The sequence below is a fragment of the Cygnus atratus genome, chromosome 4 (assembly GCF_013377495.2).
Source record: "Cygnus atratus isolate AKBS03 ecotype Queensland, Australia chromosome 4, CAtr_DNAZoo_HiC_assembly, whole genome shotgun sequence".
NCBI classification, from domain to species: Eukaryota; Metazoa; Chordata; class Aves; order Anseriformes; family Anatidae; genus Cygnus; species Cygnus atratus.
In genome coordinates, this window is record NC_066365.1 from 53,771,113 (window position 1) to 53,797,745 (window position 26,633).

Consider the following 26,633-nt stretch of genomic DNA (forward strand, 5'->3'; position numbering starts at 1 on the left):
TGCTCTGCTCTGGGCTGGGCAAACCAAGGGACCTCAGCTGCTCCTCATATGTCTTGCCCTCTAGACCCTTCACTACCTTGTCTTGTTAAACTTCATGTGGTTGGTGATTGCCCAGCCCTCTAATTTGTCAATGTTTTTCTGCAAAAGCTCTCTGTCCTGAAGGGAGTCAGCAGCTCCTCCTAATTTAGTGTCATCCCCAAACTTCGTATGAATTTGAGTCCTGTATCCAGACCAATTATAAAAACATTGAAGATAGGTCCTCAAATGGAGCCCTGCAGAACCCCGCCAGTGACTGGCCACCAGCTTGATGTAACCTCATTTTATCCACAGAAGGATACTGTGGTAGACAGCATCAAAAGCTTTGCTGGAATCCCAAAAGACTGCAACTACTAGCTTCCCTTGGTCAACTGGGCGGGCAACCTTGTCATAAAGGAAATCGTATTAGTTAAGCAGGATTTTCCACTCATGAACTTGTTAACAAGTCCTGCCAAAAGGAAAGCCTTTCTTTAGCACCACTTTAGGAAGGTATTGCCTAATAAAGCTACACAAGGCCATATACCACACATAAAAAGAACGAGGGAAACCCACACAAAATCACATGGTGATAGTTTCCTGTTATCAAGATAATACAAACATGGCCAAGGTCACCTGTGATGATAAATCTGCAGGCCAACTGAAGGTAGGCAAACTAATTTGCAGGCAAACTGAGGAAGGTATTTTTACATTTTTCCAAGATAGCTTTTTTTCACCACAAAATCTTGAGTTTCCCTCAGAAACACACAGAAAAATTGGTAAAGAACACCACTACCAGTGTTGTCAATAAAGGAGTGGATGCTTGTTCAGCAAAATATTACAGGTGCTCCCAGTTTGGCGTTAGGCCCCATGTAGTGAACTACCAGATTTTAACACAGTAAGAAAAAAGTATGTGTGCGTGTCATCAGGTAATAGAAGATAACACTCCATGACAGACTATATAAACTTCAAGAAGTACTACATAGATGTCTGTGGGCAAAAAGTTTATTTAAACGTCAAGGTACACAACGCCACAGTTGCTGAAGCAAGGCATTTCAAGACAGAGATGTAAACATCCTAAACAAATGATTTAACACCAAAAGACACCTCAAGAGACTCAGTGTATCTTTCTCATTGAGGACTTCTGCTTAATTAGTAGCTTCAGTTAACAAGCCCCTACTCCCCCATGAGACAACAGGCTGCAAAAGGGATATGAGGATATCATAGTTTATTATATACTTATAAAATAAACACTGTGACCTCATTTGGAATTTTTTGTGTACAACTGTAACTCAAAAATAGTATGGTAGAAGACGAGGTTCACAGAATGCCAGCACAAATGATTAAAGTATAAAAGAAACATCACACTAAAAGACACAATGCTTATGAGAACCTTATCAGTGGCTATCAGAATCATATTAATGTCTCATTAACATGAAAACCAGAACTCTTATTTAATTTTAAGAATTAGTGCTACATTTGTTATGTAGTGTTACACAAGACACGTGACATTTTAGAAACCCAGCTACGTATAACATCACAGGTGTCAAACAGAACCTTGCAATAAAAGTCTTGCCACTGTATTAAAAGCTGTAGCACTCAAAAGCCAATTAATCTGCAGTTTCTCTACATTATAAAAGTTGAACTGCATTTAAAAATGGGATCAACCTCTCATAAGAAAAAGGAAGCCTTTAAAATTCCACCACTATCTAATTCTAGTATTCTCTTAAGCACTCTGAATTTACTTTTCCAATGCAGTCAAAGTCGAATGGTAGCCAAGCGTTTGTTGGGGATACGAAGGTCAAAGGCAGCCTTAGCTGCAGTGACCATGCGATGGTAGAATTCAGGGTGGTATCGGTTCCTGAGAGGACAGAGTAGGGCAAAACCCAAGATCATGAATCTGGACTTCAGGACAGCAGATTTAGCCTACTCAGGGATCTGCTGGAAAAAGTCCCACGGGATAAAGGCCCTGGAGGTAAGAGGGCCTCCTCATACTGACTTTACAGGACTGGCTGCTGTGACAATGAAAGACTTGTGTCTAATAACAACACCTTGAACGTGATCACACAAATAACATGAAAGCGACATAATCTATCAAATGAGCATCCTAATTCCATTTGTGTACTCCCATTAAAAAGTGCCTTTATGGCATAAGAGCCTTAAAAGTAACAGCTGGATAGAAATAAATCATTTTGGTAAGCTCAAGGTTGGGTAGATAGAAAACATTTTGATCTACTGCCACTTTGTGGTTATGATCCTTGCAAGTACTGAAGATGACTGCCAAGCATAGTAACTAGGAGTACAGGAAGAGAGGAGTTCAACCCATGAATTCCACAAAACTCATGGAATGGAAGTGTTGTTCCAGAACAGGATGTTCTCATCTCTGCTGCTAAATGAAGAATTCATTCATCTCTTATACAATATAAACAAACGTAATAAACGTCTTACTTTTTAAACAAATACTTTAGGAGTATTCTTTCCTAGAACGTTACCACAAGGATACCGTTTGTGCACACTTTCTTTTCCCCCTTCCAGTATGATATGAGATTTTCTAGGCTAACTCCAAATATGTGAGATTTAACTCAATACAGCAGCACAGTGCAAAGCAGCAGTTTTCCAATTCAGCTTGTCAATGATGATTGCTCTTTATACAATTCACTGAACACAGATGAAGAAATGACTACACAAGAAATGCCGCAGAAATAAATTCTCAATTCCTTATGAAATGTATGTATTACAGTGAAGACTTTTAAAAGAGCATTTAAATGTTATTCCAGTTAAGGGCTAGTGAGGTGCATCAACACCAATCACTACTAAAAATCCTGTTTAGCTGCAGTAGACACACTAGCAGCTGGCAGATGTATGTTACTAGAAAGGATTATTTTGGAGAATAGAAAACCCAACCCTTTAATCTTATTTTGCCATAATGAGTAACATTTACATCAGTAACTGTACATTTGAAATAAAGCACTGAAATGTGAAATCAATACCAGAGTGCAGTATTCTTAATCAAATAGCCCTAGACATTTAAACTGGATCATATATGTATTTGTTTATAAATACACAATAAAATGCCTTGTATTACTTGCTTTAATTACAAACATCATATCTTGACAATAGGGTTTTCACATTACAATAAGCTTCACAAAGTCACGAAATCAACATGATTAAATTAGAGATGCTAATTAAAGGTTTCCATTGATTTTACCAGTGATTTGGCTCAAGGAAGTACTATTAGGAAAAAAATGCAGAACAAATCATGGTACATTTAATTATCCCCTTCACTCTAAAACAAAACTAGTCTTCCGCCTTGAGTCAAAGTTGCTTAAAATAATATGTATCTGAGGCACGTAAGGGAAAATATCCTTTAATTCTCTATTTGGACGCTATTTAATTTCAGATTAAATCATGTATCAAATCACCACATATTCCTAAACATAATCACTGATCCTACATAAAATTGCATGAAAATATATTTGAAGAACAGCAGTGGAATTTAACACCAATAGAAGTAATTCTTTTATTCTGACCTGAAAGAAACCCTACTTTTTAAATTTTGTGGCCAGAAAGCAAATCGTAAACTATAAATAGATACAGTAAGTAAAGAGAAAATGTTAATTGCTGAATAGTGTTTATCAAATATACGTTTACTTGAATCAATGGCAGTAAATAAATTGATCTGAGAATTGTAAAACTAGCCCAGACTGATTTCTTTTGCACAAAACTGCAGAAAGAGAAGGGAGAGCAAAAGTAATCCCCACTTTTATTTATTTTACAGTTTTACAGTTTTATTTACAGTTAGGTTCCCCACTTTTATTTATTTTACAGACTCTTCTAACGTTAAGTCCTGTTCTCCTGGATGCTTCTTCTCACTTGGTCCCCTCACCCACAGGCACACAGATCCCTCCCAACCTGACACCCGACAGGCAGGATGAGCAAATCCTTTGCCATATTCAGACCCAGATGCAGACAGGCCTATCAGCTGGCAAGTCAGGTAGTATTACTTATTTAGACTTCCCTACTTACCCAATATTTTCAATACCTTTCAGAAACTTAAACATGCGAAAAGCTCATTTCCGTCAGAGTTTGCCTGAAACTGGCAAATAGACACACAAGATCTTAGGGAGGAATCGATAAACCAAAAGACATAAATCCAGCTTGTCTCGGGAACTTGCAGGCTCACAAGCTTCCTCCTTACCTTGGAATGGCTACATATCACCTAAGCCTAAGATTTAGAAACAGAGTGGAACAGAAATCACTGTGTCTGACATTGTTGAAACACAACAATGAGCTCCTACCTTTTCACAGCTGCATAAAACTAAAATGACCTTGAGAAAGAAAGCAACGATGGTAGAAGTCTAGGCCATCCATTAAACCTCTTAATCATTAAAGCACTTGCCGAGTCAACTGTTTAGCTATCCCAAGAGACACGCTGACCCATCATCTTAGCTGCCTCACCCCTGCTTTTACAGAATTCCTAATATATTTCCTATTCTGCACAGAAAATGAGAACAAGGCAAGAGCAATATAAATTAACTGCGAGGAGGAACACAGGATACTAATCCAAACCGCGGGAGTACAAGAACCTTTGGTATTCCCAGGGACATTAATCCACTATCTAGGTGGCATGCTCAAAAAAGAGACAACTCTTGAACTCAGTTGGCTAAGCTGTCAGAGGGAAAAGGCATAATTGACAGAAAGCTTTCATTATTTGCTTACTCAGTACTTTTTTCTTTATCAACTCCATCTAAATCTTAAGGAAAATACAACACTAACATATTGTACTACTGCATGTAGCTATCATTAGCTTTAGATAGTTTGCAATCACTTCATCTATCTTCCCCATTAGCTCAAAGTTCTAAAAATTCCTTATCTAGCTTATAGTATTTATATATAAAGTGTTCTCACTTACTGAGTTTATACACTTCCAGAAAAAAATGTTTGAATATTTACAGAAATTATCACAATCTGTTTTAAGTGCACTTGTTCTTCAGTCTAAAAGCCAATTTATTATGCAAAGGTGCAACTTAAATTTGTATTTGTTAATGAAAAAAATCTATCAGGAAGTGAGAGCAGTGAAGTTGTTACTTATCACTTGATCTGCCTACATTTTTATGAATGCATAGATTAATTTTAGTTAATTACTTTTATTTGTTTGGAAAATACTTCCAAGCCTAAAATGCTAGTTCTTGGCGAAGAGCATGCCAAGCCTTATCAAGTTATGATAACATCATTAACTGCTCTACTTTCATAATGTTTTAATTATAGTCTGAATACATAAGCTCGTGATTATATTTACATCCAAAATAGCATTTCTCTCACTGCACGTAGAAAAGCAAGCTTTAAAATTTGGTTTTATCTTTGGCAATGACTGAGCGATCATTTAATATTCAAAAGCAGTTGTTTTTAGACTATCAGAATACATTTTAGAATATCTACCCACCAAATGCATTTTACTTATACTGTATGCAATGAATACTCACTGCAGAATATTTACCTGGGATGGCAAACATCAGGCTAATAGCTTACTTGCACAAATGACAATGTAAATTGTCTACTCTGACAACAAATAAGAACTTGCATGCAAACAATCCGATTGCCAAAACCACTGAAAAAAGCTGACTTTCACATGAGCTTCTCTCATTTCTCCTCACTGCATACATGCTACTTGTTAATATGGTAATTCAGCCATATTTCATTTCTACCTGTATTCTTTACAGCTCAGGTTAGTAAACCTCTCCGAACTCGATTTTTTTCTTACTGTACATTGTACCTAGCCCACAGAGTATGAATATTTTATCTGTTCTATTGGTATTCTTTAGCTCGATTTTGACAAGTTCTGTTGGCTCTGAAATCGAGGCTACAATGGTGTGCATTTTTTAAATAGTGAATTATACTGTTTCCCCTCAAATCAACTCAAATCTATACTAAACAGATTATGTTACCATCTTCATCATGCCTATATAACCCATACCAAAATGTTATCAGCATTTTCTCTTAGAACTTCTTAAGATAGGGGAGAAAGGAGGGGAGGCAGAAGATACGAGACGGAAGACACACCAGAAAAAATACACCAGAAAATAATCTAGAAGAGATAAGGTAGCTCCCTTTTAAAAATTTTATTCTGAATAACTATGATTGCGTGACAGCTTAGCACACTTTGAAATAAATTTTAGATAGCAGGATGATACAAAGAATGAAGGAGGTGTTCTGACCACAGATTTTTCTTTTTCTCCCCTTCTCTTTCTTCATTGCTCTTTCCCTTTTATAAACAATGTATATACAGCAAGTGGGTTCAAGAATGCCAGGAGAAAACAGGAGTCCTTAGAAACTGAAACAGCTAACAGTTTGATGGGCTGCAAGATCTCCATATTCCAAGCCATTATAGAAAAGCAGTTCCTGTAGCTGAGAATACAGCTGCCAATAAGCAACATTGAGCATAAAAGGGTTACCAAACCATAAGCAGATTACAGTACAATGCCCTTTCATTTATTCTGAAAACACTGTGTGAAACATATGGAAGCAGGAATAGGAAATCCATTTTGCTCCATCAAAGTCCAGCTTTTAAAATATATCACCTATTGATTAAACTGATGAAAAGAGAAAAATGAAAAGAGGTAACTTCAGGGAAACTAGCAGGAAGCAAATAGAGCAGAAATAGTTTAAAAATCAAAACATTTCACTCAACTGAAAACGTACAGCTGTAAATTTGAACTATTTTTTATATTTCATGCTTAGCTTTTTTTTAGATTGTCGTGGCCCTTTTTCTATTATTTTTTACTAACTGCTATTAATACGATATTTCAGAAGAAGAAATATGTACCTCAGGTATTAAATAAAGTGTGTCCTGTAGAGTCCCTATCTTAAAGGTTTTAGTTCTAATTGGAACTGAGGTTGGAAAGGATTTTTTTGTTTGTTTGTTTTTTAATTTTATAATCAAACACTTTCCAGAACACTATAATCACAAAACAAAAATGATGAAACAAATAGTCAGGGTTCTGGCCTCATAATGCCCAATGTTTCACAAAATTAATTTTTCATTTAATGTTGCCCTTTCCAATGCTACTTGTGTAGTGTTTTGCTAAGGTGAGAACTGCTTTATTGATGCAGACAAAAAGCCTAACTGAACAAAGAGTCTTCAATTACAACCCAAAGGAAATATTCAAGTAAAGATCATCAGAAACAGGGCTGAAAACACAAAATTGTCCACAGCACTATGTTACTTAGGTTTTCATTCTTTTTAGATAAGACATTCTCTCCTTCCCTCCAGTAAAACCAAGCATGTGTAAGAATGAGAAACACTTTACACATTTTCAAAGTATTTCTCACAGGCTCAACAGGCTGTAATCACACAAAACACTTGGACAAATTGCAGCTTTTTGAAACTGTAAGGGGTGACACTTCTCCAAGTTAAAAACGTATGTACCCCTTAGATAGGAAAACACTTAGAATATAGCTAAAAGGATGTCCAGAAAAATCAATACACTCTGAAGAAAAAAACTAATCCACCACTATACACATAATACAGGAGCACAGAATGTTTCACAACATAAAAGTAGAATGGTGATTTAAGTGACAATTTCTTGAATTGTAAACCATTGCAAATTTCAAGCGAGTTTGTTAATTTCTTATTAAAGTTTTCAATAAAGAGTCAATACAAAGTCCACTGATTATTTTGAAAGAGTATTAACTAAGGCAGTAGGACAAGTCTATTCAGATGTATTTTAGAAGAGATCTAGACATTCGTGTGCCTTAAATTTCTGTTTTACAAATAATTCCTGTACAATTTTATAAACAGCTTTCCACTAATTCTGAAAGTCTTATGGACGTTCTTGGAAGAATCCAAGTTGCTATTCAAAAATTCTTCAAAATAAATCCTGCTGTCAAGTAGGACATCAGAATTTCAACATCGATTGTACTTACAGCTGAAGAGGTAATTAATTGGCAAAGTATCAATCTCTGAACAGACTGAAATCAATTCCTTTATCAACTTTACAGAAATTAGTCCTCTGGGAAAATGCCAGCATAGACCATAAAACAATTATTCTTCAGCATCCCTGCTTGATAGTTATTCTACCTTGCAGTAAGATACAAAGGCGTATTTCTTCCTTTTTCTTTCCTTTATTTTCTGAGTACATTTTGGCATTTCCTTTGAATTCTTTTCAACTTCCACGATCACTAAAGAAAAAGGTGCAGGTCAAGTCTAAAAATTCTGAAAATCTGGATGAGGCTGGCTATTTTTGATAAGTGAAGCTACCATATTTTGAACTATTGCAAAATAGTGAAAACAAAAAGTCTGTTCTCAAAGTAATTTTAGGGGAACCTTAGCAGTTTCAATCATTTTTAAAGCTGTGAAAATTTTCTAAGTCATCTACAGTAGAAGATACCAACAAGAATATAAATTGACTGGGGGAAGGGAACAGAAGAAAAGGAAAAAAAATGAAATGGGATAAAAAGCCTGACTGGAATTCAATCCTCTCAGTATTTTCTGTCTTTTGTTTGTGATATTGCGCTGCTAACGAGTGGATCACTAACAAGGCTGAAGTAGTAACAGCCCAGACCCAGATTAATATTCAGGCACAGGGGAATGCTTAAGGAGGGGGTGCTGAGACACTCAGTAATACCAGGGTAGACCAGAAAGGTAGAGCATTTCTGGTAAGACCAGAAATTAAATAAAGCCTACTATTTCCCAGAAAATACGGCAGCCAGCCTGAAGTTAGACAGATTGACACTTATTCAAGACAGTTTCATTCTGATCTTCATAACCCCGTGCTTTTAACTTATCAGACCCGAATAAAGGCAGAGGAAGACAGAGCTTAAGCAGGTGCCTCTCAACTTCCACTTGGGCACCAAGTCTGCAGCAACAGGTACCAAAAGCATCCTTTTGCTCTGCAATACTGAAACATTTGATATGGATGACAGCAACGGGGAGTGAGAAACAGGTTCTTGTTTTGGTATTATCTGAGCCTGCATTGACAAAAAATGCACAGCAGATTAATATAACACCAAATTCTCTCCTGCTGTTGGTATTGATGATTGCCACAGGTCGTGCAAGCAGTTTGACTGCCCATTACTTGCCACTGTATTACTTTGGCGATGCTAAATTTGGAATATGCTACTTAAATGTTTAACAAGCATTTTCTTCTTCAGGACCTAAAGAAATAGGAATACCGAAGTGCTGTTTTGATCCATGTTTCAAAGTACTAGAGGCTTAAAAGGACGAATTCCATTTAGCCTGAATACTCACTATACTAACTAAAATCATGGTGGCTTTTTGGATGCACTGATGGTTGAGAAGTCAGTACTTGAAATGTGAAATAAGACTAATTAATTTATATGTAAGAAAATAGCAATCTAGAGTAAAAATACTGAAGTTCTCCTAACTGCCTAATAAGAAACAATACACAAAAACGAGTGACCAAATTGCTCACCGTGTTCTTTGAAGGGACAGAGGATGGCAATGGACTCAGAACGTCCAAAACTCATGATGTCTTAACTCAGAAGTGTGATGGCCAAACATAGGAAATGCTCAGAGAAAAATAAGACCTGTAATAACTACTCCCAGAATTCTCAAGTATTTTGTCACCACCCTTAATAAAAGTTGCCTTGAGAGTTGTGTACTTCTTGACTAGAATCGTCTCAGCAAGCAGCCACAAAGGACACCGCATCTGGTGCTCAGCAATCACTCTGAGCTCAATTAACTTAAAGCAGACTTTCTGTTATTACAGCGTGTAGAACTGCAACATTCCTCTGGACTGCCTGCTTCTGGAAAGCTACGCAAAGTTTGCAGTTCCCCAAAATACACTATGCCGTGCCAAAGAGTTTGTCAAGAACCAGGTAAGTAGAAATATACACAACAGAACAAATTAAAGCATCTACTGCCAAAAATGGTATGTATATTGTAAATTGCTAGTGACTTGAGAAATGATGAAATAAACAGTGAGAAAAATCACCTCTCTTCTGCATTTGTATCATGACATGAATGAATTCTAGACAACAGAGAGGTACACAGTTATTTCAAAAAAGTTGCATTACCAACATTCCCAAAGCAGGAATATCTCACTGCCAAGAAAGCATATTTTCTTTCATTTTGGTACAGCCTAGTATCTCTAAATTAATGGCACTGCTTTTCTTACCCTCATCACTATTTTTCCAGCAGTATTTTACTTTACAAAGAGTTCATATAACGCCAGGTTCTTTCATGTATTCATGCACTCAACATTCTTTTACCCCTTTGCTTTGTGTAAATGTCACAGCTATTCCCTTTGAAAATGACTTTGGCTTAGAAAAGTCTTATTACTTTCCTTCTAAAAAAATGAAGGAAAGCAAAAGCCAGTTAGCACTAATGGCATAATGAGGTTTGACTGAGCAGTTGGTAGGCTTCTATCATAAGCATTTCTCTAAAGAAATATTTTCTCTTACAAAGTCAGTATCAAATTTTCCTGGTTTTCTTACAATGGTTAAAAGATTAAAGGTTAGAGGTTTCTCTAACCTTTCTCTAAAGATTAAAACTGAATTTTATAGTAAATATAACAGTCTTCCATGAAGCATGCTTTGATAAAGATGGTAACTTTGAGAAGTGGTAAGTGATGAAATTACATAAAAATCTCCCAAACGCTAGGATCTGCAGTCATACACACATCAGCAGGAAGCCCTCACAAGCCGTGTAACACAAAAATCAGTGAAGGTGTAACCTGGAAGTTACAATACACTTGTGGGCTCAAATCACATTCATTGTAGCATCACACTGTTGGAATTGAGTAAGTACAATAATTACCTACAACACCAGAATGATCTCTAGGTGTTCACAGAATCATGTAGTTCCATTTGTCTTCCTCTTTCCAAAAAGATGAGGTAGGCAGAAAAAATCTAGAGGGAGAAAAATAACAGAGCAAAAATATCAGAACCAGGCACTGAAAAAAATCTTGAAAGCAGATCGTTTAGTCTATTCCGATACAACTCCCTTCCATTTGTCCTGCGATTCCTAAGCTGAAAGAAGGAAGGAGATGGAAGCGTGCCCCTGCACAACTGTCACCTCAGTTCCTTCCACAACTGCAAGTTACATACACGACAACAAATACTGCAAAGAAAGAGGGGAAACGTGTATGAAACCTGAATACATAAACTCTCCAGAAATACTGCATTACAAGACAGTTTTTTTTTCTCTTTTAAATAGTGCATTTTCATTATCTTTGGTTAGCCATAATTGCACAAAGGACAGAGAACTGAAGAACTGCTCTGCCTGATGAACCACCTAAGCTAAGAAGTATTGCCAAAGAGTAACATCAACTACATCAGTGAATAAAGCCTTGGATCACCACTAAACATCCTTCAACAAATGGAGCAGCTTTATACAAAGTCTCAAACCCTTACCATTGGAGTGGCTCTCGGCCTTCTTCTATTTGCAGGCCACCAAAATTTTTTTGGTCAAAGAAAGACTCCTACTCAAAGAATCTACCCTGCTGAGACAGTATGTGTCTACTTTTGGAACCAAACAAGTTGACTACAGTCACTGTAAGAAAGAAAACATAGCCCTGGAAGGCACTTGCATGCATGCATCTAATATCTGTCCGTTCATGTTCTGATCTTTTCTATTAGCTGCAGGAACATTCCACCAAAGGTAGAAAGGAGTCAAACTATCACCTTCTGTTTTGTAAAGGAAATGTAAAATCACACTGCGGTGTCCTAAACGCTGCAATAACTTTCATTATTGGGTCACATTATGTTTAGGCAGCCTTCCTTACCATACCCTGAAACACTGAAATACATCTAGAAAAAACACAGAACATCAAAATAACTGGAGGCTGATCTTTGTTAAAAGCACTGGTGATACAGAAGTCCAGATAACTGAAACAGGTTCGTGAATATGAATCACCAGTTGACAACAATTTGCAATTAGCTTGACCATAATGGTTTAATGCAAGATCTTTACATCTTTGTGGCAAGTTTTTCTCGTTTTATATTCATACTCACTGCATTTCTGTGAAACACAGTGCTTTAAAATCCACTGCCACGGGGTACATACACACTTTGGCTTCAGGAGCAGCGTTGCCCATCCAGGGGACACACTCGAGGCATGGCTCAATGAAGCTGAAGCGCGGCAGAGGAAAACACTGTCTGACACAGACTGGGGTTGTTACTGGTAGCTTAGCCCCAGTATGCTCCTTAGCATTGTTCAGCAAGTAGAAAACAGGAAAAGCGCACGATGGGAACATGATCTCCACGATCAGGAACGCAGCCGTGAAGTTCAGGTTTTGTGGTGGTTTTTGTTTTGGTTTTTAAACCTCCATCTCCACACATCTGCTGAAGTTCTGGCGCAAAAATATGTTCACAAGACATGAACAGCGACTGTTTCTGGCAAAATTAATGAACCGGTCACGAGAACACATCTTGTGAGTTGTTTTTTAAACAGGACAGCCTCCCCCACACGCTATATATATAAATGGGGTTTCTCTGTTAAACCTACACTGACACAACGACGAGTTCAGTTCTTTTATTCCCATTCACGCTCGCAAGAAAACCCCAGCGACAGCTTTCCCCGAAACCGAGATCGGCCTCCAGCCTGTGCAACGCCACAACAAGTTGTTAAGCACGAGCAACAGACCCCAAACTGCCCCCTTCCCGCTACCACAGGCCGGCTGTGGTTGCCCCCCGGGCCCCCCCCGGTGCCCCCCGGCCGCTCCCCCTCCGCCGCCGGGAGCCCGCCCCTGGGCAGCAGCCTTCCTCCTCCTCCTCCTCCTCCTCCTCCTCCAAGCCCCCCCACCTCCAAGCCCCCGCCGCCCTCTCACCTCTCTCGGTCCGGGGAAGGGTGTGTGTATGGGGTAGCTTGGGAGTGGCCGGGAAAAAAAAAAAAATAAAATTAAAAATAATGATGATGAAAAAAAAAATCCCGAGGGAGGCCCCGGCACCCCCCCCCTTCTCCCCGCCCCGCCCCGTCCCGGCGGCGGGCAGCGCCCCCGCTCTGCCAGGGAAGGCGGCGGGCCCGGGGCGAGCCCTCCCGCCGCTAACGGGTCCCCATCCGCCCCGGCCCGGCCCCGGCCCCGGCCCCGGCCCCCGGGCCGGCCGCGCACACCGGGGGAGGGCAGGGGCGGCCCCGCCGCCAGCTCCGCCTCCTGCCGCCTTCAGCGCGAAGGCCCTTGCGGCGGGGGTGTGCGTGGCCTTCTGTGGGGTTTCTCTTGGTTAACCCCATTGAAGGCCCCGTCCTGCGCCATGGGTAGCCTTGTCTGTCTCGAAACCGCAACGCTAAGCACTGCTGTCACTCCGCTCCCTCCATTTAGGTGAAATAAATAATTAGTGACGCGGCAGTTAACCTCCTCTCGGGGTCTTGGTGCTGTGTGGTGTTGAGGCAGCCCATTCTCACCCTTTAATGGACACGCATACCTTGGCTTTTGCCAGATGTCTCATATTTGCCTTACCTCTGCCACCCAAAGCTAGAATACTTTGCCAAATTATCAGCCCGCGTGACAAGTCAGCTTTTCTTCCTACTGATAAAACTGATCGAAGGGTGTGCGAGATCATAGCTGAGGCATGGTGGCAGAAGTTTAACGCTGCAATGATCTACGTAGGGCTTTCTTTGCCTAATTAGTAAGCATAGGAAACTTACCTCGTTGTGTGGTTTGCCTGCCTGTGCTCTTCCTGGCTGACTTTAAAAGATTTATCCACTTTTAACTAAATTTGACTGAGGAGTACAGTTTTGTAAGGCACTAATTGTTTCATGCTGTGGACAAATTATTAGCTACATGGAGAAAAGTGTGTCCCCGAGAAGGAAAACCCACACGTTTCACTTCAGTTGGCCAGTCAGTCCAGGCAGGTGCTAGTTTACACACACATGGCCATCTCAGGCTAATGGTGTGTAAGGCTTAGGGTGTCCCTATGAGTTGTGGGGTCAGGTTGTTATGTGGTTCTCCTGAACTCAGAGACTGAGCTGAAACATGCCTGAAAAAAAGTCTGAACATATTAGAAAGGGATAGATACATATTGCTTGCCAAAATCCTCCTGCAGTCCCTAAGAGACTTCACTCCTTCTGGGCAGAAAAGATGGGCAAACACCATAAACCCTTGAAAACAGGAAAGTACAAGCAGCTGATATGGCAGATATTTAAGGGGCAGCACAGTCTCTCACAAAGTAGAGCCAATTTGTTAACACAACAAATATAAACTGTGCAGTAGGTGTATTTTACATTTTAAATTCATACCTACGAATTTCTGTATCCTTACTACTTAGGTTGTACCATACTGTCAAAAAAATATATCATTTTGCTTTCATTTTATTGTTTTCATTGCATAAAAATGCCACATTTAAAATAGTGCATTAAATTTATATTCATTAAAGCTCCATTATGGGTCTTCCTATAGGATGATTACTGTATTTACTTCCACCTGGCTTACTCATCTTCTGAGCCAGCTAGATGCCAAGAAGGGCATTTCAGGTTTGTAGGACATTTCTTATTTTAGCTTCAGTGGCATTGTTTCAGTTTGGTAGTACTCAGTACTAAATGGGTTGTGGGAAAAATTCTGTGTCAGAAGAGAGATTTCTGAATTAATTAAATCCTTCATACTATAGGTAATCTATATTTGCGTAAAATTGTTTGCTTTTACTTACGCATTATTCAGAGTACTTTTATATGGAACATTTCAGAAATGCTCTTTGCAGTCTCATCTGTAGAAAGAATTTATAGAATATGATGGTGGACTTCACTTTTCTAATTGGAAAGTTTAGCTGTAAAATTATGACTACTATGTATAGAAATAGCAATGGCTCTTCCCAGTCTTCCTGTGATGTAAAGATTAGTAACGTATGCACTGAAGACACCCTACAGATTGGCAACACATCCATTGTCTTTTGAGAATATAGCAGCAGTGATACTATGAACATCTCACACTCAGTTCCTTGTACTTAAAACATTGTTTATTTACTAGATTAGAATTTTAATGATCAAATTAATAGTTTATTCAAGTCTTAAAGATACTGTATTATGTCAAATTATAACACGCACACATGCCAGCCCCAGGGCATAGGTATATAAATAAAACAATAAAATCTCCATATCTGACTCATCTGGCTCTGACTGATTTTTATAATGTGGTTCTGACTCACGTTTTAAAGAATCTTCTTGGCCAAGTGAGAATAAAATTCCTTCACAAAGATGATTACGTTGTTGTTCAGAAGGTATATGAAAGTGGCCATTAGGGGGTGATGTTCCTAGAACAAAATTGCCCCAAATGAGTAAAATGGTTTCTGTGCATTTTTCTCATATTTTCATCCCAGTACATTAGTTTTATCTTCATTTTATTCATTTGAATCATGCGCAGCCATACCAGTGTAAGAACAGAAGTTACCTCTCTTCAACTTAACGTAGCATGAAGTAAAAAGAAAAGTCATATGAGAAAAAGGAAATGGATAGATGTTATTTTGCATAAAGCCTGCACTAAGTTAAAAGCTAAACCAGGAAGTTACCACCACTATGCTAGATGGAAGCGCTTCAGTGGCATGTGCTTGATTTTGAGAAAATCAGAACTCTTCAGATTAGTACTAGGAGTACTTACCATGTTTATTTTATGCTTACCTGAATTTTTCAAAATCCATGAAGGTGAGTGATCAGCTTTTAAAAGAGCCTTTATTTATTCTAAACTCTGATTGCAGTTGAAAAGTTCACATGTGCTTTCCTGAAAGTGGTGGTTATTATATGGACTTACATGGACTTTGTAAAACATATAGATTGTTTTCTTTAGATTTTTTAACCAAAGAGTTAATTATATGTGTTAATTTGGAAGGAGCTTGCCATTCATTTATGTACATAGCAAAAATGTTGTAGCTATTTCCATGCAACTGTACTTTTACTATCTTCAGCATGAAGGTAGTATTTAAAATGCTTATGTTCTTCCATAGCAGCTACTCATGTCTTAAAAAATAACTTTTTTCAAATTCCTGTACTTAAATGCCTATAAATCTTTGTACAGTTACTATCTGGTGTGAGATAGTGTTTATGCAAGTGATATGCAGTGGTAGCATGATTAAAAAAAAATAATAGAGCAGAATAGGTGAATTTATTGAAGCAAATCTTTTAACCCAAATCCCAAATACATGTTGGTGACCCTAAAGGTCAGTACTGTATTTAGGATGAATGCAAAATGTACGTGTATAAGTAATGCATTCAGTGCTCTCTTAAAAATTCATAAATAAATTAATATTAAAATAGTTTTGTTACAGCTGTTCCTAAGTAAGCTTTTGTATGAGATAAATCTAATAATAAAAATAATCCCCTTGCCAAATGGTGTGTGTTCCTAGACATCATTAAATTATTTATGAAGCATAATTTTCTGCAAATTAGTATCAAAGCATGCCCAGATTAGGTTACTTACATCTACATTTTTATTTTCATTCACCAAAAAATGCAATTGTGATACTAACTAGAATATAATTTATAGATATTTATAGATTATAAACCAACACACGATGTCATAAATTTCAAATGTTATAAAAACAATCATACGGTTTAAGATGTTGGAACAACTAATGTTTTACCTCCACTCAGAAGTAACCAAAGTACTTGCTATCACAGACCACACAAATAAACAATGGCGTGAATATTACCAGAAGAAAACATTGATATTACTGTCAAACATTAAAGAGCAATTGCACTTTTCCATGATATTTGCCCCAGATTATCCTTGGAGTTGCTTTATGCTGCAATAGCATGATCATTGCAGTTCTGCTATTGATGTATGGTCTTAACCACATTATGTCTAAAGTAAGATGTATATGGGCAGAGTGGAGCACAGAATTATATTTAGAAAATTATGATCATAGTCATATTTTGGATGTTCTAAAAACTATAGGACTGTATTACAATGTCTTAATTATGTGAGGAAGTAAATATGCTGAACAATTTAATTTGAAAATTCCAAGGAATTGGAGTTTCTGGTTCACTGAAAATCTTCTGTTGGAAACTGGTTTTAATTCATGTTTGTAGCAAGCCTAAAATGTACAAAGTTCCATTGCTGTAGCTGTTTCAGATTTCTGTCTACCACATGAGGCTGTGGACATTACTTCCCCACACAAATTTGTTGTCAGAAATCTTCTTTGAGATGTGAAACATAGGCACTGTACCTTCCTCTACAGGTGATTCCTAAATGAGTGGTTGAGACCTAATCCCATAGGCTTTTCTAAAATCACATTAAAGCTGTGGGTGCTTCAGGTTTTTAATATAAGTGAAACTTAGATTTATTTTTTTTTACAGAAATTTTGAGGAAAATGAATTTGCAGAAAAAACAAGCCTTTAAAAATTTCTCAAAATGAATTCAGTTCAGCATTGCCAAAAGTGAAAAGTTTCTTTTAAATTTGTAAAGCAACCCACCAGTTTTGGTCTCTGAAACTTTAAACTATGTTGCTTTAGAACAGGAACTTGTTTTGGAGCCTGAGGCACTCAGTCCCAGTCCTGTACAGTTTGGTGGACTGCATCTCCTATAATCTCTCAGTTATGCGTTCCCCAAGTTGTATAGAAGGCTTTGTATCTGCCATATTATGGGATTGCTACCATTTTTGTAAGGAAGTGACAAAAATGCAGTTTTACACACTGCTGAATTAACTCAAACAGGGCATCACAGATCAAATTAAAAAAAAAAAAGTTAATCTAATCCAAAAGTGAAATATTTATGATTTTCTGGATGGAAACAAGTTTTTTTTTTTTTTTTTTTTTTGTTTTTTTTTGTTTTTTTTCCTGCGAATAATTTCATTTTAATGGAATTGGATTTTCTATAGGAAGCAAACAAACAAACGAACAAACCCAACCTGTAAATAGAAGCTTAGTAAAGGAATTTCACAGTCACAGAACTTAACATTAAGCATGAGTTACAGATTTTTGAATATAAAGCAGTTTCCTAGAGATGCTTTGCATGGTTTCGTCTCAGTAATCCTCATAATTCTTAAGGTTGTCTGCGCTCATATTTCTCGAAACCCTTTCCACGTTTCCAGTGGTGCTCACATTTGGGAAGGGATGTTTCCCAATCCTGTACTGAGCAGCAAAACTCTGGTACAGCTGTCTGTCTGCCACGTAATCCACTGGGAAAATCCCACCTTTTTGCTGCCATGCTTACTGTTCAGCAATGCATATTCTTCCCTGGAAAGTCCACGGTCCTGTGAGATGGGAGAAAGTGAGGTTTAGTGATACTGAATGGCTTTCTCAGTAAAGATCTTTTGAGAGGAGAGTAATACCCTCCCTAACAGGACAGCATTCAAGGTTTTCCATTAGTTTAACATGCCTTTTACATACCTACAACACGACCAACGCTAGGCAGCTCTTGAGCCTGTTTGCTCATGCGGAGCATGTAATGCAAAACGGAGTGCATGGTGCTGTACATAGACCCCTGCCTCAGCACAGTCAGTGGATTCACAAGTCCTGGTACAAACTCCTCGGTGAAAGGGACACAGCAGGGAATTGCCGTTAGTTGACCCTGAAAGCTGCAGCAGTGGTTTTAGACTAGTTGCCCAGATGCACCACGCCTTGCCAGGAGGGTAGAGTAAGCAAAGGTAACTGACTTTGGTGCTGGATTTCAGATTTTATTTCTGTACTCTGCCTGAAATCCCTCACTGAACTGTTTCTGAGGCAAGCCTGCTACGGTGTGAGCACAGATGGCTGTTGAAACCGTCAGATTGCAGCTGAGTACTGGAGCAATCAAAGGCCGCTTTCCTGCCTATACATAAGGATTTATGAACATATTATCCCAATTACTCATAATGAGTGGTAGATACAAAATTTCCTCTTCAGAGATGCAAAGGTAATACCAGAATTGGAAGCTCAGCTATAAAACTATGGGCTAGTGCCACGTCAACACATGAGCCTGATTATTTGTGTTCATAAATACAGATTACATGTTGGGGTCCCAGAAGTTTTTTACTCTTACAGTTCTTTCATATTGAAAAAATAGTTCAAGGTTAACTCAAATAAAAATACATGATTCATACAATAAAGCCTTACTTTAATAAGGAGGACAGCTAAAATAGCACTCGTTAATAATGATACTATGTGTTTTTTGTTATTTGCTAGAATTGCATTAATGTGCTCCAGCTGCAGTAATTTGATACTGAAACTCAGCTAACAAAATTGGTTATAATTAAGTTTCATGATTGAATATCAGAGAGCAGGAAGGGTGTGGTTGGACAAATCAGCAGCATTTCTCTGTAGTTTCACTGTAAGGTTTCAATGTCACTGAAGAGAAAGTTTTCATCCTCACTATAGCTCTTTTACAGCATGATCACCCTGGTGTATGGCAACTGCACAGTTCCAGGGCTGTGTTACCCTTTTCAAACATGAGCGGTTTCATCTTCTCTTCAAGTACAATGAAATCTGAACAACTTTGAAACAGGAATGGGACTAGAGATGACCGCAAATGCAAGTTAGTACAGCAAGATATTCCATGTAATTCAGCAATGCATTCACTATGCTGCTGTAATTCTCGAGAAAGAAAGTGCATTTCATTGTATGATGGTTAAAGGATATGTTACGTGATACGTAAACACACGTACTTGTCTATACCCTTTGAGACGGTTTTGCTAATACGATACTCTTTGTTTTTCAGCTAACACTATCATTGTTTCGTGCATGGATACCTGTTCATTAAGTAACACCACTTTTCCACTTTGCACTTTTAATAATTCTTGCAAAAGATCACTGCAACAAAGAAGAGAAAACCAGACTATCTTACTGAAGACCATTGTAAATCATTCCAGTTTCCAAAATATTCCATGTATTTGCCAGTCCTCTAGTAGGGAACAACAATCACATACTAAATACTCAAAATGTGAATCCAACAGAGATGTGGATGTTGATCATCAAGGATCAGGAGTTATAACTAAAAAAAGTAAGTAGGAAAAGCATAACACTTCATTCGGAAGTGGTTAATTACAACATAAAATGCATGGCTTTGTTTGCTATTTGAAAGAAAATGATAACATGCTGGTTCTCTATGGGCTTTGCAAGTTCTATGAACATTGTTTTTTTTGTTTGGTTGTTTGTTTTTGTTTGTTTGTTTGTTTTTGTTTGTTTTTGTCCTTAATAGCTTTTCTTTGCATTCCTGCAAAATGTAGGTTTTATGACAGATTCTCAGCAGAAAAACATGAGCCGCAAAATGCCGATTTCTTCTCTTTGAGGATCTTATGTAAAACCATGTGTGTGAGGGAGGGTTCATTATCTTCAGGGGGATTTGTATTAGTCTGCAAGCAGGGTGCTGTGAGAAAAGAGTGCCTTATCCAGCAGCCACCTGGAATGTTTCTGTTGCAAATCTGACCTCTGCCATCTGTTTTTTATGAGCACTCTTGTATCTCTATCTTTATTCTATAATTCTTGCTGGGTTTTCCAAAATATTTCATTTATTCATAAAGAGTTGTAGTTTTTGATGAGTTTTCTTGAAGAATTTGCTTTTAAAAGTCATTGTGGAACTCTGCTTGTTGATGGCTGATATGATGAAAGCAAGTATCTGAAGAACTAAATCAAAGATGGTAACAGTCTAGGTGGCAGCTACACAAGAAATAAAAGAACTAAAATAACAATGTTTCTGCTTATAGCCTGTGGTATCCACAACTGTTTAGCATTAAAAATGGCCTTACCTGTTTGATGGAAGGCAGCACTGAGTAAGGACTGGCCCAGCAATATGAAGAAGAGCTCAACAACAACCACGGCTTTTCAGAGCAGTAGCAGCACATTCCTTCTGTGCCTTACGCACTTGTATCTGGAAATCTCAGGGAGAGGATGCTTCTGAATTTTGCTTTCCTAACATTGTCAGCAACAGGGGCAAGAGGCCAAGTCCTGGGTATAAGAAATGCAGTTCTTCTCATACTGCATCACTTTAGTAAAAAGTAGCTGTCTTTCCGAGTGTGGAAAACACCAATGCAGAAAATATGTGGACAATCTCTGTTCTCATTTATACCTGTACAACTCTAACACAACTGACACAGTCTCACCTACATGTATTTGTTAACATTCTGCGAGTCTCATAGCTTGTGGTTGGAAATGGAACAAAACCCTTCTGCAACTGATAGCACAGAGGCTAAATGTACACTTCAGATGTCTAGCATCATACAGCTTTTCCTGTTGTTTTTCTTCATAGCCCAATTTTTGTCTTTATCAGCTTTGACAACAGCTGACAAAGCAACAAAAATCTTAAAAACTTCGAAGCTGGTAGTAAAGCAAAAAAAGAAAAAAAAAGGCTATAATTTGCTAAGGAAATGTATTTTGTGTAGATAATCAATACTCCTCAGATCTGTTCAGAATGGTTTTACATTTTATCTTTTTGTCCATTTTTATCATAGTCAGTAATGTAAAAAATTACTATTTGTTTTCACAAATGAGACAGAAAAAATATTTATCACTCCTTCTAAGAGTTGTCTTCCTTTGTCTATCATTATATAACAGTTTTTGTTTTAATTTGTAGATCCAAAAGAAAAAGGCTCATTGGAAGAGCAAACAGAAGATGTTATTTATTTTTACAAATATTTTAATTTCACTATGCTTCATGCAAATGAAGAAGTAGAGGATAGTATCTTCTATATGCTGGAAATCCGCATCAACAACTCTACAGTCAGAGGAAGAAATGCAGCTGAAGAATACCTAAATCACTCCTGTCTAGCAGCAATGATCGACGACCAAAATGACTGCATAAATATTTCACTGCAACTAGAGTCTTACGTGGAATGTAAGTTACAAAGGAGAGTCAGAAGGGAAATCAAACTCGGAAACAATTTGAATGTTCAAGAAAATCTCCAATAGGTAGTTCTCTGCTTTCAGAAACCACTTGAAAGTATTTCACAACAAAACAATGCAATTTTGATCATCCCACAGAAAAAGACCATCTTTAATAGTCACCTGACAGTTGTCTATAGTCAACTGTTTAGCTTTGCTTTTATTTTCCCTAGAAGCTATACAGCAAAACAAGTGTCTGTACATTCAGTTTGTCTTTTTTTTTTTTTCTCCACTTAATAATGACAGACTTACAAAATACATGTTTGAAAAAATCTGGAATTACTTTTTCCTATTCCCTCCCTCATAATGGCATAACTCTGCTGTGGTAAATTAAACAATTTTAGTTAGCTAGAAAGAGCTAGAAGAACCAGAAGACACGTTTGACTTTTCCTAATGTCCTGCTGCAATATCCTATGTTCAGCCTGACTTAAAAGAGAAATATTCAACTGAGCTAGGCTTAGTTTTCCCAGAGGACAAACCATCAGCTTTTTAAGTTTCACTTTGTGCTGCAGGAGATTGCCTGACCACAATCAGGGCTTCCAGTACATGTATGCAACACTTCCCATCAGGGAATTGGTGAATTATATTACATTCATTTAGTTTTATATGGCAAATACATTTTATGCTGTAACTTTGATGGAAAACAGTAAGTGTTTTTGAGTTGGCTAAAGCAGTGTAAAATAATTCCAGGGAAAATCCTCTTGAAGAGAGGGCAGATTATGTCTTGTTTTTTGTTTGTTTGTTTATTTGTTTGTTTTTAATAAGTAGGCCTAGCTATGATACTAGTATAGTTTTTAACTTTTTCAGACATGGAGAGACAGATACAGATGAAAATGAAACTAAATTCTGGGTAGAAAACTCAATTGCAAACAACAAAGAAGACTGAAAGAGAAAGGCACAACCTTCTGTTTTGTTTAAATTTTTATCTGTGGGGATAGGCATAGTCAAAAAAACTATCAAGACAAATTATTCTGCTTTTTTCTGTCAGCGTTTTCCTGCTTTATTTAATCCCTCCTACTTTTTCTGAACAGATCCAATGTGTATGGCAAAGATCATTTGGCTCAGTATGATTCTAGTCATCATTGTGTTTACTATTTCAATCGTCATCTACAAAATAGTTCATGAAAATGGACAAAACTGTAAGTAACAAAAAGTTAGTCTATGTGAATTTAAATTTCTACACAATGAAAAATCTGCTATAAGGAAGTTGTTGATTATTAATGTGGTTCAGACAACAGTATTTTAATTGTAATATGATAGGAGTTTCTTAGAGAGGAACTGGAATACTCAGATGATTGATGCTATCCCCTTTCACCTTGGAATTGTGGATGCAAATCCAGCTTGGTGGTGGTGAATGAACTATGTTTTTTTGACAGATGCTTGGTGGCCTATGATCTTTAGTCCAATGAACTTCTGGTTTCAGAGTCATTTTAGTAGATATAAAGATTAAAGTTGAGCCTTAACAAAGGTCTTAAGCAGAAATGCCAATGACCAATAGAAATAGATAGAAATACCCTTTCCTTCCTGAAGACGATTCATCTAGGTCATGGTCAAGAAAAATTATGGGTTAGATATGAGGAGATACACACTCAGCCGTCTGTCCTAAAAACTGGTCATCTGAATTCACAGTGGGGGTGCAATGCCACACAGGTCAACCAAGTGGTGCCTTCTTTGTCCCAGAGCCGAATTAAGCTCAGATAACATTTCTTCTCTGTGCTGTTATTTCAGCAAAGAAAATAATGCTGTGATTTCTGAAACAACACTATTTGACTACTCCAAGTGATTAAAAAAGTAACTTTGCTATGGAAGAACTTGTCCTTACTTCAGAGACTGAAACAATTGTTTGTGCATAATGTACTCACCACCCAAAACAAGCTCTTCCTATGCAATTTGCTTGGAATAGAGGCTGAAATCAGGGTTTATAGTATTTCTTCTAACAATATACAATGGAGAAAGCAACAATAAATGGTAGGAGCACCTTAAGCATGAGACTATTGAGCAACCAAGATAAAGTCCTCTGTGCAAAAAGAGTGCAGAAAATTGACCTTTTCAGCTGCTGGTCTTCATTTTTCATCAGAAGTCAGAGGTAGGTGGTACAGGGAGCAAACTCCCTTTCGTCAATGTGAAATGAGTGTTACTTAACCTGCTACCTGGGATAATAGCTTTCAGATGCTTTTCACAGCAATTTCCTGAGACCTTCTGCCTGTTTCAGCCCTGAGTGGGTAGAAAGCCTCTGGAGAACCAGCATTTAGTTGCTATTACCAGACAGCTGTCCATTTCTCTTGTAGTCCAGAGCTGCAGAACAGAGACCTTCATCACAGGGGTAATGAAAAAATGATAAGCTACATCCATTCCCGTGATCATCCTAATTGTATCCACAAGCAGTTTTGTAATGAAAGAGCAATAAAAGTTCAGATTTAGTCATAACTGAACAGAAGGCAGAAGGATGCCTACACTCAAGATGTTTCTGTGATTTTTAAAATGTAAATATTTTATGCATTTATTTTTAATCAATTAAGTGAAACAGTAGCTTAAAATGACATCTGTTGCATCCCCCTCCAAATAACAAATGAAACTCCTTATCAGATTATCTTGATTGAATAGCATGATCTTTTACTTATTGCTGGAACAAAAGTCTGAACCCTATTTTATGTACATAAGAATCACACAAACTGTAAAATAGGTCTTTATAAGTGGGCCATTAACTATTCTAGTTTGAAGGACTTTTACTTGCAATTTGAAAGCTACCATAAATGTCATGAGTTAGATTCTCTATGCTTTGAGTCATAACATCTCATTTTTAATGCAGAACCATTAGTAGCGATGAGTAATGATTTTACTGCCTTTATCCTTAAACATCGTTTTTCTATTAAATGCAAGTTTTTCAGAATTGTTGTGTACACAAGCAGGGAGTAAAAGATGCCCTTTTTGGGCTTCTGATTTCTGATTTACTTCTAGAATATGTTTTCTGTTAATAGAGAAATAGTATTTTCATGAGTTAAATTTACAATGTATATCATATACAACAGCAGTATCTTACTGGCAAAAAGATAAGCACATAAAATTAGTTTTAAGGGTTTTATTTCTTGTACGTATATATTATGCCACCTTTAATTAAAAGTCTACATGCTGCTTTTTTTTCTATGGTGCCTAAAGAATCTATCAGAATATTACTATGTGCCTAAAACAGCTGCTTAGAATTTTTACAGTCATAATGCAGTTACTAGTTTTTCTCTCAATTTCTGAGCACTAGTGAAAGCTGGTAAGAAATATGGAATTATTCATTTCCTCTCGAGACCTTCCAAGACTTTCTTCTAGGCAGACTCTGAGACTCTTTGAAACATTAATGAAGTTATTTCCAAGAGTGCATAAAATAAAATATCCAAATAAACTTTGAGGAGATTACAACTGATCCATGACAAAGGAGCTAAATTTGAAATTAGTCCTTTTGCCTTTACTCTTCCACTCTTGTCTTACAGCCAGTTCTAGAGCCTCTTTTGACATTAACTGTTAGAGCACATATTTAAGGCTTCAGCATATTAGCTCTCACCTGGGTATTCATAAAAATGTCATGACCTAAATAACGCTAATTTAATGAATTTTTAAAGATGATTTTTTTTTCCTGGCATTCTCAAAAGAAAAAAAAATCAGTTCTGTTGTGTAGAAGTGGGGCAAGTCTGCTGTCAGAAGCTGAGTCTTGAGCTGCTGTCCCTGTAGAAGACTACCATTGAGAGAGCGGCAGGATGATGGAAAGCACTGGGTGCTGAGGGCAGTCAGAGGTGTTCAACCCAGCTCTATCTTCTCTCAGTGGTGTAGGGCTTGTTCCTGTACTGTGCTCCCAAAAACGAACACCACACACTTACAAAGAAGCTGTCAGCTTCCTAGGGAGCCAGTACACTTCATCCTTGCTATTACCAGAGCATGCGTGGTTACTTTTTTTTATAATCTTACAAAGTCTGCTCAAGTTACATGCTATAGAGAAGGAAAGAAGAATTTGAAAAGGGCAAACATGGAGTCATAAAAATTCACTTGGGAAAATATAAAACATCTGACCCTAGGTTTTCCTCCTGACCTTACTTCAAAACCTTCCTGTTTCTTCATGGAAAGTGTTAAACAATTTAGGGATAAAGGCTGTACCAGCTTTCCTTCTCATAAGTGCTGTCTGGATTTCTATAGCTGAGGACATCTCATTTTGTTTAAAACAGATTGTAAACACAGAGGAGCAGCAGCAGTTTATACTATTCAAAGCAAAAAAGATTCCAGACATGCAATAACAACCATTTCTGCTACTAAAATTCATCTTTTTCCTGGTAAGTAATACAAAAGTAAAATAAAAACCTAACAATTTGTGAAGCCTGGGGAGTTCAAGAAAGGCCTTTTAAGACTTTCCTGTCAAGGGATGTTTCAGTTTTGTTTCAGAGTTACCTTGATCCTACACAAATTTGATCTGGCTTATGTTACGGATACATATTTCTATCGGAAATAAATATTTCTCCCAGTGAAACTCTGCAAAGACTTATGTATGTGGGAATGCTTCTCTCAGTCTTCCAAATGTTTTGCATTAAGGACTTTGCTGTTGTTTTCTTTTACCTCCTTTTAATTTTTGGTGATCTTGTGTGCCATATTTGAAGCCTGGCAGCTGAGTGCTTTGAGTGTGTATGAAAAGTGTACACAAATATACACACATGTATGCTCTGTGTGTTTTTGGCTTGACAAAATATGCTAGTAAAGAATGGAATGGATGCTTGTAGCAGGACTCAGGAAATGGCTCTGCTGGCATTTAGAGACTATTCCTAGTAAAAAATCCCAACAAAGTACAATTTAATAGTTTCAGATAGGTATTAAAATACGATCTTCTGAGAGTATAATGTGGCTAGCCCAGATA

General features: G+C 37.5%; 2 protein-coding genes across 8 annotated transcripts in view; one reads left to right on the forward strand and one right to left on the reverse strand.

The window, feature by feature from the left end:
* Positions 1-12,942, reverse strand: part of KLHL5 (kelch like family member 5) — a 57,035-nt gene extending 44,093 nt beyond the window's left edge. Inside the window, exons 1-2 of one of the 3 annotated variants that reach the window (XM_035551016.2) lie at positions 12,801-12,942; positions 10,794-10,881 (exon numbers count right to left, since the gene is read on the reverse strand). The gene's annotated coding sequence lies outside the window, so the exon portion shown is untranslated. Of the gene's footprint in view, positions 1-10,789; positions 10,882-12,037; positions 12,057-12,800 lie in introns of those variants that run through there. The other 2 variants (XM_035551008.2, XM_050710446.1) reach the window with 2 other exon arrangements.
* A 2,441-nt stretch (positions 12,943-15,383) lies between these two features.
* TMEM156 (transmembrane protein 156) overlaps positions 15,384-26,633 on the forward strand; it is a 29,674-nt gene continuing 18,424 nt past the window's right edge. For 3 of the 5 annotated variants that reach the window (XR_007708264.1, XM_050710667.1, XM_050710668.1), the window contains exons 1-5: positions 15,384-15,601; positions 19,590-19,871; positions 21,441-21,701; positions 22,780-22,887; positions 25,954-26,058. Coding sequence is in view for 4 of the 5 variants with exons in the window: in XM_050710667.1 (XP_050566624.1) it covers positions 15,394-15,601; positions 19,590-19,871; positions 21,441-21,701; positions 22,780-22,887; positions 25,954-26,058 (964 nt within the window). In the remaining variant the exon portion in view is untranslated. The remainder of the gene's footprint in view (positions 15,602-19,589; positions 19,872-21,440; positions 21,702-22,779; positions 22,888-25,953; positions 26,059-26,633) is intronic. The other 2 variants (XM_050710670.1, XM_050710669.1) reach the window with 1 other exon arrangement.